The 12,348-nt window shown below is 35.2% G+C and overlaps 1 protein-coding gene across 1 annotated transcript in view; it reads right to left on the reverse strand.

Moving 5' to 3' along the window:
* The window catches only part of LOC118193010 (putative G protein-coupled receptor No18), a 184,106-nt gene that overhangs the window by 8,883 nt on the left and 162,875 nt on the right, over nucleotides 1-12,348 (reverse strand). Inside the window, exon 3 of the mRNA XM_085814658.1 lies at nucleotides 11,742-11,944. Within this exon, the coding sequence (XP_085670784.1) occupies nucleotides 11,742-11,944 (203 nt within the window). The remainder of the gene's footprint in view (nucleotides 1-11,741; nucleotides 11,945-12,348) is intronic.

Consider the following 12,348-nt stretch of genomic DNA (forward strand, 5'->3'; position numbering starts at 1 on the left):
CCACAGCCGGTTGAACCCCCGGAAACTGTTCTAAGGGGGCACTAGCCGTGTAGTGCCGGCACTTAGCATGGCGCAAGCATGTAGAAAGAACTAATTACCATTTTGTTAAGAATGCATATAATGACTTCCAAGTTGTTAAATATTGTGCATAATCGCCTGTAGTAACGGCAACCGCCGTCAATAAAAGGAGGTGCTTTCCTTGGTAGCGGCGCAGTTCATTTTCAGTTCAGTTCGAGCCAGAGTAGAACTGCCCGGGGGAGAAGCCAGGGGATGATTGTTCCGGTTCCTGTCTTGTTCCGGTTTCAGTCTTGTTCCGGTTCCAGTCTTGTTCCGGTTCCCGTCCTGTTTCGGTTCTCGTCATGTTCCGGTTCCAGTCTTTTTTCCGGTTCTAGTCCTGTTCCAGTTCCAGTCCGGCCGTTTAAGTCCAAAACACGTAGGAGCTGAAGTCTGAATCCAGTGAAACTAAAATGGAGATATATGCCGAAAGGGCCAGATGGATTTAGTCCTTTTATAGAAAGTGTTCTTCACCGTGCCGGAATAGTTGACAGTTTAAAGCATTGCCTGGAAATGTTGAATGTTTCCAGCTAAGATGTTAAGTTTTCGTTTATGATGTTAAGTTTTTCATCATTTTTGAAGTTCTAGTTGAATAAACCTTTAAGTTTTAGACAAGGTTTTGTGTTCTTCAGAAATTTTAGGTTCGAAGTCAGATATATCACATAGAATTTAACGGGAAAAATCAACACAAGTTGTATTATCTAGTTGCTTAGCTTTCAGTGTAAATGCTGAAGTAAGTGCAGGAATCAGACAGAAGAGTTAAAAGAACCCTTTATTAGACTCTTTAAAATGCACAATACGTCGACTTGACGCTAACAAACTACTCCTCGCTCGTGCGGTAACTTGACTAACAAGAACTAAACTTAATATTCAAAGATAATAACAAAACAGTAGAATATTTCCCAGGGCTCAGATAATGCTGTTACCTAAAACCGCGTCGAAGTCTAGTGGCAGCAAAGTAGTAGCAGTTATGCCACTTTTAACCAGCAATACTTACAGAATCAGAAGCACACGCTACAAAGGTACAGTACTTGGCCACTCTCTCTGTCTTTCCCTTCTAGAACTCAGTATTTAAACGTTTTCTTCTAATGGTAGAACTTGCATTTCTTCACGAGCGCTACTAAATTTAAATATTCTGGCATTGACAATTAGGGAAATGAAGGCTTATAGAAAAGGAAGTACAAACTTAACTGGTTAGTCAAAATAAATATAAATCCTTACAAAGTTATAAAAATGGGCATCTATGTTAATTACGAAGTTCCTCAAACCAAATTGTTTCAGCAGCACACACAAAATTTGAAGCAATAATTACATATGTGATATCGCTATAAATTTTTCATAAAAAGTTAGATACTTTGAAAACTTTCAACTACATCATTTTAAAGACTGTAATTTCAAGCCATAAAGATATAAAACTAATCCTTATAGTCATTCGGTTCTTTACTTTAGCTCAGCGCTTTTTAAACTTTTTATCATCGAGACATTTTTCGCGATACCACATATGAAATATAGAATAAATATAGACTAAAGAATATTTTCCTATAAATTTCAGCCCTCATATAAAAAGTAAATGCATTAGGATTTGTTTCGAGCACACAGAAGTTGAACAAAATCATATTTTCATAAGATGGATGCACTTTTTATTTCTTTCTTTCTTTTTCTTTTTTTTCTCTTTTTCTTTTTTTTTATATAAGAAATTAAACCTTGGTGCAGTATTTGACACTGCAGGACGCAAAGCATCTTCACAATTTTTCAGTGTTGAACGACATCTGGATAAGCGTTAAAACTGATAAAATCGTTTCACATCAGCATGTTGTGCTGAATGGTAGAAGAGCATTTAATGCCATTTGAAAAACTGTAGGAAAATTAAGTTCTAGATAATAATTCAGAATTCATCAAGGATTTTTGTGGAAACTTAAGTTTTAAGTTTAGTTACTTCGCAGCTCTACGAATTCCTTTGCGATTTACGTGGCAGGTGGTTAATCTCCTTAATGTCAATTAATGTTTAATTTCTTTAAAAGTCTCATCAATGCAATTTCTTTAAATTCACGTATTTGTGTTAAATTTTCGCTACTCCAACATTTCTCTTTGCGACCACATTTCAGATTGCGACCTATAGTTTAACAAAAAGTGCTTTATATCGACAGGCTCAGGTGAACTGTTACATTTTGAAGAAATATCAGGAGAAACTTTAGACATTTTGTGTGACTACCTTTTGAAAAATGTGAAAAAATAATGTCCTGATAGAAAAGCGATGTGTTTCTGTTCCGATAATACCAATATGAAGTTTGGAGGTATAAACACAAGAACTGATAGACGTGTGTTCATAAAGATTGAAAATCATTTTCCTCCTCCTAATTTAAGTATCGGTTGCTTAGTTCAAACTGAATAGTTCTCTTCAGATTCCTGCGAATACTCTATTTCTGAATATTGAAGAGATAGTAATTAAAATGTAAAAATAGTAATTAAAATATTTTCATATGCTTACAGTCAGAACAACTCAGTTAAAATAATGCTAGTTTGAGGAAACTAAATATGAAACTGTTTGGTCTCGTAGCAGTTCAAGATTTTTGAATTTATTGAATGCACTTCAAAGCGAGCTGTAGATTTATTTGAAGATCTAAATTTTTAATGAAGAATGCTTGAAAACTTTATCAAGATTTTCTAAAAATCCTTTAAATGAGGTGTACCTTTGTTTTCGAATGTAACTTAAAAATTATTTCAAGTTGTGTTCAAGGAAGTGGAGTCCAATTCGATAACTGTCATGGTGGTTTTCATAAAATATTCTGAACGGAAAATAAACTTAAAGAAATCTTCCAATACACATTTCTACTATACACGGCAAAGCATTTGTTCGATAAATTAGCATTAAATTGTAAAATTAATAAGCAGAAACTTGGTCAGTTCTATGAAGTTAGTATAAACTACTTAAAGCTTTGAAAAAAGAGTATTGAATAAGCAGAACAAATTAATTGAATATTTTAAACTACTGATGTGAACTGGATTAGCTAGAAGAGAATGAAGATTTCATCAACATTATAATGGGTAATTTAGTAAAAATAAATGAACTACTTGATGACCGGTCATTATTAAACAAAGTCTTGTAACAACAAAAACAAGAATGGGAAAACTTGAAGCATCGAAAATTTATGGCTCTTTGAGATTTTCAAGAATTCTGATATTAACTTCAAAAGAGTTTTCTAGCTACTAGAGTTTGGTGTGTGTCAAATGAATACTTCAATGGAAATGATTTTTTTCCACAAAGAACAATATTTGGCGTTCAGAAAGAGGTAGATCGAGAGACAATAGTAAAGAAGTAATTAAACTTAAAAGTGAGTTCCAAATATACATGTACTGACTTTTATGAATAGTAAAACCTAAAGAACCAAAAAGATTTTAAAGAAAATATTACCTAATAAATATTATCTAATGAAAAATATGCAAGAATGGAGCAGAAACAAGACTCCTAGCAATCGGCCTCACTTTTAGCACAGACATGCTGCAAAATGTACACAATATAATTTTCTTTATTTTGAATATTTTGATTTCCTTGCTTGAATGATTTTTTTTATTCTTTTATACCAACGTTTGTCTATTATACAGGCTTTTATGTTGCAGTTTTCGAATCACTCAGACAGATTTTTCATGAAACATCCTGGACTTGGATGCCAGCAGAAAATTTGCTAGCGGATCGGAGTCAAATACACTCATGTCCATAAATTAAGGATAACGCAAAATCAGGCAAAGGAAGAGTTAGAAGAAAAACAAATTTGACTTATTTGTAAAGCTTATTTATTAAACAAAAGGTAAAGAGCAAAAAAAGATGATATATGTTTGATATTATTACAAAAATTAGCGATTTTTTCTCCCTGGAGCAAGCTACAAAAAAACCTATTTACAAAAAACCAATATTACATGGTTGGTATGATTGTTAATACATTGTATGTCTCCCAGACGATGCAATACAGTCCGTACAACGCCTAGGCATGCTGAATATCAAATTATCGATCTGATCTTGGAGGCTATTACACCACTCAAAAAGCAATGCACTCCGAAGTTTCGGTAGACATGTAGGAGGAGGTTGACGGGCTGCAACTCCTCAGCCAAGCATGTCCCACACGTGCTCTACTGGATTCAAGTCCGGTGAGAATGCTGGCCAGTCCATACGGGTGATATTCTCCGATTGAAGGCAATCGCTTACGATGTTTGCACGGTGAGGACGGGCGTTGTCATCCATAAACACAAATTGTGCGCCCATGGCGCCCCGAAACAAACGTACATGTTGTTCCACAATGACGTCCCGATAGATTTGGCTTGTCGTGGTTCCAATTTGAACATGCAGGTCAGTTCTGGAACCCAGAATAATTCCACCCCAAACGAGCACTCCTGCACCACCGTAACGGTGTCGTTCAATGATGTTTTCTTGGTGGTAACGGGTCCCTGGAGCTCTCCATATGAAAGTCCGGTGAGAATCAGACTGCAAGCTAAACCTGGACTAATCGGAAAACATCACACAAGCCCACTGTTGCGGTGTCCACAATGCATGCTCTCTACTCCAGGCTAACCGCAGGCGACAGTGAGTTGCAGTAAGTGGAACGCATCTGACAGGTCTACGAGCATATAGACCAATCTGCCCTAAGCGTCTGTACACGGTCTGCCTTGAAATTGTCGCACCAGTGGCTGAAGAGAGCTGACGAGACAGGTCTGAGGCTGTGCTCCGCCTGTTTCTTTTGGCAGTAACTACCAAATACCGGTCCTCATTCGGCGTTGTAACTCTGGGGCGACCTGTGCTGTAACGTCTACTCACATTACCATCATCTTGAATCCTTGCCAAAGCCTGGAGATGGCACTCTGGGCAATTCCAAGTTCGTCTGATACCTCCAGTTGGGTACGCCCACATTCCAGACGGCCGATAATTCTACCACGTAAAAAATCATCCAAATGCGTCCTTTGTGTCATAACTATTCGGTTATTGCACTGATATGCTTATAAAGCGCCTGCGAACAATTTTACTTCTTTGCCTGTATTCCTTATGTATCACTCTCTTACACTCTCGTCATTGTGACGTACCATTAGTGTCATATGGTTACTTCCTGAAATTTGCATATGATTCTTGAAGATGTGTTTAGTGATTTTACAGGTGATATATTTATTTTAGAGTTCGATTTCCGCGTGACTCCGAATTATCCTTAATTTATGGACATGAGTGTATTTATTAAAAAATCAGTCATGCCTTGAGGTGAATCGAACTCTAGAAATTCAAGTGCTAGGTGGATGTACTGATCATTACAACTCAAGGAAACATGGGTAGTAATACTTTAGTATTTTTTGCAACCTTAAACCAATTATACTCAGAAGCTAGGAAATCGTTAATTTTCAGCTTTTTTAGTGTCATAAAATTGAACGATTACTTGGCAGTTCTAGATCCTTTAAATCACTTCTATGAAAATCTTCACATTCATGATATGCAGTTTTATACGCTTCTTTCCCTTTTTTTAAATTGGTGTCGGAAGCTTGAGAAAAAAGATTTTTCTCGAAAAACATTTTTTAAGTTATCGCCACTGGCGTAGGGTCAGTATCGGCGTATATTCAAAATCAGTTTTTGAGTTGCAGTGCCAAGCACCTTCGTTTTTTTTAAGAGTCGTATTATTAAAGGAAGTCTTTAAAGTTAGATCAGTTGATAAACTAAATCCAAACATTTCTTATCTACGTGCATAGTGTACAGTTCCAGAAATGTCTTTTATTGATTACATTAATGCTAAAAATTTTCATAATTTTCTTCAGTTGGATATATATATATATAAATATTTTTAATTTTATCAATTAGAGTGTAACAAAAAATTTAAAAAAAGCTTTAAATGATAAAATGTGCGTTTATGACTTTCATATCAATGCTAAGCATATATAATATGAAAGAAAGATTAATGATCGTTGTTATCTTCAATGACAACACCTTTAAAGTTCTCTATTTGCAGGCCATGTGTAAAATAAAAGTCTTATGTATAATCTAATGGAAACACTTGATTATCGACCACATTCGATAAATGGCACATCTGGGTAAGGCAGCTTCAACGAAACAACCCCAGAATGACAGAAAATTACTCTACAGTCTTCTATAATGTCAAAATAAGCAACAATGAAATTAATCTTACACTGGGGAGAAAATGACAATAAGTAAGGAACACCCAAGTGCGTAACCAGCAAATATGAATGGGCGTCCAAGTTCTTTTGTGTAGCTATTTTTTTATCTAACCACTTTCCTTAATGAAGTGGAAAATTCTCTTGGGATGATAAAGCAGGTATGGTATTCTCTATCTAGTCGAGGTCATCATTTCCTTTGGAAGTGCTGAAACTTCGGAAATTTTTTTGGCTACAAAATGTTTTTATTTCAGGTGACAAGAGAAAGAGATAAACATTTAACATACAAGAGTACATAAAACACAAGACCAGAAAAAGACAAAAATTCAGCCTGTTTCAATATCTAGTTCATCAATACGTTATCCACGAAAGCCAAAGCATCTCATAATGTGAATTGTGTTCATTTCTTTAGCCTTATGAACAGAACGGATTTGTTAAGATGCCAGTATGGTGCAGATGACTCACCACATAATCCTGATTTACAGCACATTTGATATTGCAATAATTATTAAACAAAGTTTACTGGCTGTTTTTAAACCTAAAAAGTTTTTCTAGTTCTTAGAAGAAATAGGAGGTATTTTATATGAACTAGAAACAAACTTCTTTCTTTAGCTATTCGGCAAAGAAGATGTATAATTTATAGGCAGTTCAACACAGTCTTTAAATTATAACAGTCTAGCCTTTAGAAAAAGAGTTCCCCATTAATAATTCTTTTTAAGCGAAAATTTGCACACAATTGCAAATACAAAATCTAAATCATTGGTACAGAATACAGAACATTAAAACTCCACCCAGAATAAGTATCAGTGCTAACTGGATTTAGTTTTCGCATTTAGAACGTAAGATAGCATAAAAGAAAAGATCTGAAAATATTACGAAAGGTTTAAAAGATAAGATCAGTCAGTACAATAATGAGATACTTTTTAAAGCTTTTGATGCATCTTGCATAAGTGAAGGGCTATTCCTATGTGCCATTTGATAGCCCATCCTTATGTGTAGCAATCAGCCCAGGGAAACTGACTCAAAAATATAACCTCATAATGAGAAAAGAAAAAAGTGGTATCTCGCACTTAAATCAAAATTCCCTAAATAAGAAAAGTAAAATCCTTAAAAATGAGATACTATGTTTACATGTCTTTTTATTGATACAGAAATCCAGTGTTAAGGAACATGATACTAAAATTTGCAATAAATACAATAATTCATTTATGCAATCAGCTTTTATTGTTTTTATTTCAATATATATAAATCAGTATTCTTCTGATAAATATGTCAGAAAAGTTAGCATTATTAAAATGTGGTTTCAGTTTACAGATTTGGCATATAAGTCGCGGCTTGATTCGTTATTAATTATCCGTCTGTGTTTTTAGCTTTAATCCTCTTTTCGTTTCCTATTTTTTACCTTTGTTTTGTTTTTCTTTGGCCTTATTTAAAACAATCTGACTCGTTTCTTCGATTATATTGAAATATTCTACCAACTTAACTACCTTACTTCTGTGGGTCCATTTCATCATAGAACTTTCTTTTAATTTTACTTAACGGGATTAATTGAAATGAAATGGAGGTTACTGTTGCTTTGCTTGCACTTCAGATACCGATTAATACAATTACCACCCACATTTCATCCTGTAAAGGACGAGGAAAATGTCAGATCCAGGGAACTTAACTTAATTCAATAAGAGCATTATTCAATTGAAAAAGGGTATCCAAGGCAAAGCTGTGCTCAATTTCTTAGGATTCGTTTTGCTGCTCAGTTTCATTCATTAACTTCATAGGTATAATTTTGGACGACTGGATTAAAACTGAATGATTCCTATCAGAAAGAAAACTTCCACCGCTATGAGAACCTGAAGTACGTTTTTAGGTTTCAAGACATCAAACTAGCTTGAATGGATTACTTGAAAATTATGTGAGTATTTGGCTGCAGTCTTCTGCTATGTTTCTAGAAGGCGGAGTTCTTCGATTAAATTGCAAAACGTTTTGGGTCAATGGTCACAAATATTTTTCGTGAAACTCAAATGATATCAGCACAGGCAACAAATTATAAAACGTATACACAAACAACAAATTATAGTTTTCCTTTATTATAGTACTAGTTTCCTGTAGCGCGGATCTTTGTTTAGCTATAACCTTCAATGTGACGGCACATTACTTTCATGAGCTGCAGTAAAATATGTTTTACGATGTTGGCTTCCATTGGTTTTAATTATTGATTTTCAGTGGCATGGGAGAGACATTTGTATGGGTTATGTTTCTTGGACATATCGTGAATTTTCCAACTTTAATTTGGTTCTGCAGCTATCATATGTTTCTAGTCTGGTCTTTATCCCCCTTATCGGGCCTTGTATTTTCCTTACATATTAGACTGAAACATAACTAACAAATTACTTCATATGCATTTCTCACTGTGTTATTCAGCCAAGGCAACTCAGTAACTAGTTTGCTTCCTTTATGAAAAAGTAGGTGAGGGGGAACAACTAAAATAAACAGTTTCTAGAACATTGACCCTCGGACCCGTCTCCTGAAATGATCTCCATCAAAGCTGAGATAGAGCTGGACGAAGTCGTACTGTTACTTAATATGGTGCTCACAGCTCATGCCAACGATAGATGCAGTATTGAGCGCCTTGCCCCGGTAATTTCGTAGGCTTATTTTGATTAGGTCAGACAACTGAGATAGGCCATCAGAAGAAAGGCTTTATTAAAAGCTATGTTTTATAGCTCAGCTCAACAAAATTTAATCACTAATTCCAAAGTAAAGCAACAAAAATCAGCGTTATATTTACAAAATTTTCACAGGACTAGTTTCGATGGTTTTACCGAACCACCATCCTCAGTTGCAAAACCGCAAATGAACGAGATAAGAAATAATGATTAGATAAGAAAGCCTGTGTAAGAATAAGCAAGTGGCGCCATCTGTTGGTGAAACCAGAACTCAAACATGATTTTTTTAAAGGCCGAAGGTAAATTTGAATTGGAATTAGGATCGTTAACTAGAACAGAAAGATTTTTATGAACGTGAAATGACTCTAGAAAATCCAGTTCTCCAATGGAAGATGTTTTTTGAATAATTTTGGCAGCATAAAAATTGAAAGTGTGATTTTCGGACCAAGAATGTTGAGCAACAGAAGTCTTCTGTGCTGTGGCCAGACGCCTTCACAAAGGGGGCCTATTCGCCCGCCTTCTTGAACGCTGCCTCCAGTTGAAAGTTGGCCACCGACGCCACCGTTTACAGTGGTGCAGAGAGCACAAAAAGTGGACAACTGATCAATGGAGTCGTTTCCTCTTTACAGATGAGAGTCGGTTCAGTACCAGAAGCGATTCTCAACGCGTTTTGATTTGGAGAGAGGTCGGGACCCGGTTTTATCCCAGTAACATCAAGGAAAGACACCGTAACGATGGTCCTGGAGTTCTTGTCTGGGGAGGCATTATGTTGAACGGGCAAGCTGAGCTCCACGTTTTCGACAGAGGGTCTGTAACCGAGGATCGCTATTGTCAGGAGGTACTCCTTCCCCAAATGCGTCTGTTCCGAGGTGCCATTGGCCCGTACTTAATTTTTATGGATGACAATGCACGGCCACATCGGACTCTTGCTGTTGAGGAGCTACTGGAAAGTGAAGATATCACTTGAATGGATTGGCCAGCGTACTCTCCAGATTTAAATCCCATCGAACATGTGTGGGATGCTTTGGGGAGACGCATTGCAGCACGCTTACATCCTCTGGAGAACACCCAATAACTCAAACAGATGCTGATTGTTCTTCCTCTTGGATAGACAATCATGAGTCACGATACTATGTGTTCAATAAAGCTTGTTTTTGTTTGATTCCGTACCGTATGCATTGTATTCCTTTTTCAGCTCCAATGCTTTCGTCATCCTTTACGTGCATAATATTCTCCATCATTTCTGCATTTCATGTCTCTCAGTTGATTTCTCGTGGAGTTATGGCAAAAAACCCTGCTGTTGCTTAAGTTTTGCACACCAGTGTATTATAAATGAGTCGAGGGTTCTTATGACCGTGAAGTGACTATTTTAAAATAACAAGCTAAACGCTAGCAAATGCAAACGGTCCTTCACTAAAACCAAATTGACACACAGATTTACAAAATAAGCTATTTTTATAATGCATTGTCAAACCTCTGTTCTTAAATTATACATCCGCTAGTTATTTTATACCCCACCTAATTTGCATTCTGATAAAGACTAACGATAGCTTGCTATGAATAAATTTTACGTGGTAAAAATAGGTAACAGAGCTGCTAAACGAGATTGTTAAAGTTTACGAAGCCATCGACATCGAAATATCCATTTTATGTAGCACATTTAGTTTGATACTGTTTTATATTGAAGTGTAATGAAGCCTGCATTAAAGCAGTAATGCATTAAAATAACAAGCGATTTATGTATGCAGCAATTTCAGTGTAATTTATGAAAGAACTGTTTTCATATAAAATAGTTCATCAGGTCCTTGATATCAGCATGTCAATAAGTATTTTACTGGTATTCACGTGGTTCTATAAATCAGCTGTGTTACTGAAAAGTCTAAAGTAGCCATTTTGAAAGGGATCAACACCATATGCTTAATTTCTATTTAAGTCAATTGTATAACATTATATGTGGAATAGCTGTCACTATATTACGATGACCGTGATAAAAGAAAAATTATGTCGAATTATACGACAATCATTATAAATTATTAACATTTGATACTGATTATGGGCACTTATTAATTTTGTATATATAACACGAAATTGCGTATTTTTTGCGTGTGACTAATACAAACATATCATCATTTAATGGACGTTAAATAAAACACCCAGACCAAATCATAAATATTGAAAATTTGCATAATTATATCATTAAATTTAAACGCTTATAAAAGTTGTCATTAATTTTTTTACTGCATTGCATATTAATAAATTAAATATGATCAAATTATGGCTTGTGGCCCAATTCAGTAATAATTAACTATATGATCTCAAAATTTTGATATCTATATACAGAGTAATTTAATACACAGAGTAATTCAATTAAAAATCAGAAAAAAGTATTCAGAGATATTAGCCCATATTAATAAAAAATGCATTAACTTTTTCAGACTCATATGCTGAGTTATCATTTCCGTGAATCATTTCCTCCTATTCGTGTTTTAATATGTAAAGTTTCTGGGTAAGCATTATTCAAATAATAACTTAATTCCTGACAAAATATGATCCAATATACATAAATATCATCATAATAATATATCTGATAAATTCTCAGATGTGGAGAAATTTAAATTCTGATTAAATTTCATAATTTATTTTATCCAGTTTCCTGAAACAAATTTGTATTTTCTGAATAATGACACAAGAGTATTCGCAGAGTAACAAAAACTTCCAAAGACCAAGCCGAATCAGATAAAGAGTGCAAAGGTTGGACTCTTTCGCATCTCAAATCTGAGACGTCTTTTCGTGATATAATGCTTTGTTGTTACTTAAAAATCAAATTATTGTTATGTAATGTGCAATGTTCTGAACGGTTTTTAAGCAAAAATAAAAATAACAAACCCAGAGCTGAATAGATGACGTATCCTTGGTCGCCTATGTAGGCGCACTGCGTGTCGTTCTGTTTCTTGGCTCTATCATGCCATCCGAAGATAGGCGGACATGTGATGACAGCGCTTACCAGCCACACCACTCCGATCATGACGAGTGCCAACCGGACGCTTCTCTTCACTGCGTAGGCTAGAGGCTGCGTGATAGCAAAGTACCTGGGAAAAGAAAATGCCATTTGTACCAAAATCAGATGTATTTCAGTGCAGTGTACAAGGTTACTTAACAGCCAATAAACATTAACAAATTATTGTTTTACTTCCGGAACATCTTGGATCAAATATACTATAGTAAAAGGTAATTTGCTGTTAGAAAAGTCTTAAATGGAGTTTTTTCAAGATCTTTTCGGCTGATTCTTTACATTACTTTGTCATTTATCATCTTCTCAAACAGTATTTTTTGCCAGAATAACTTTATTTTCACGCCACGTGGCAAATAGCTAATTTCCGAAGGATTGCTTTCCGATGTCGCAAGATCTTTAATTCATTTCCCAAGTTATAACTGTATACTTGAGAAACTATCCAATTTTAAAAACAAAAACTGTTGTTAATATAAACACATC

Source organism: Stegodyphus dumicola, chromosome 4, assembly GCF_044657685.1.
Source record: "Stegodyphus dumicola isolate Sdum_Otavi_A_Nest chromosome 4, ASM4465768v1".
NCBI lineage: Eukaryota > Metazoa > Arthropoda > Arachnida > Araneae > Eresidae > Stegodyphus > Stegodyphus dumicola.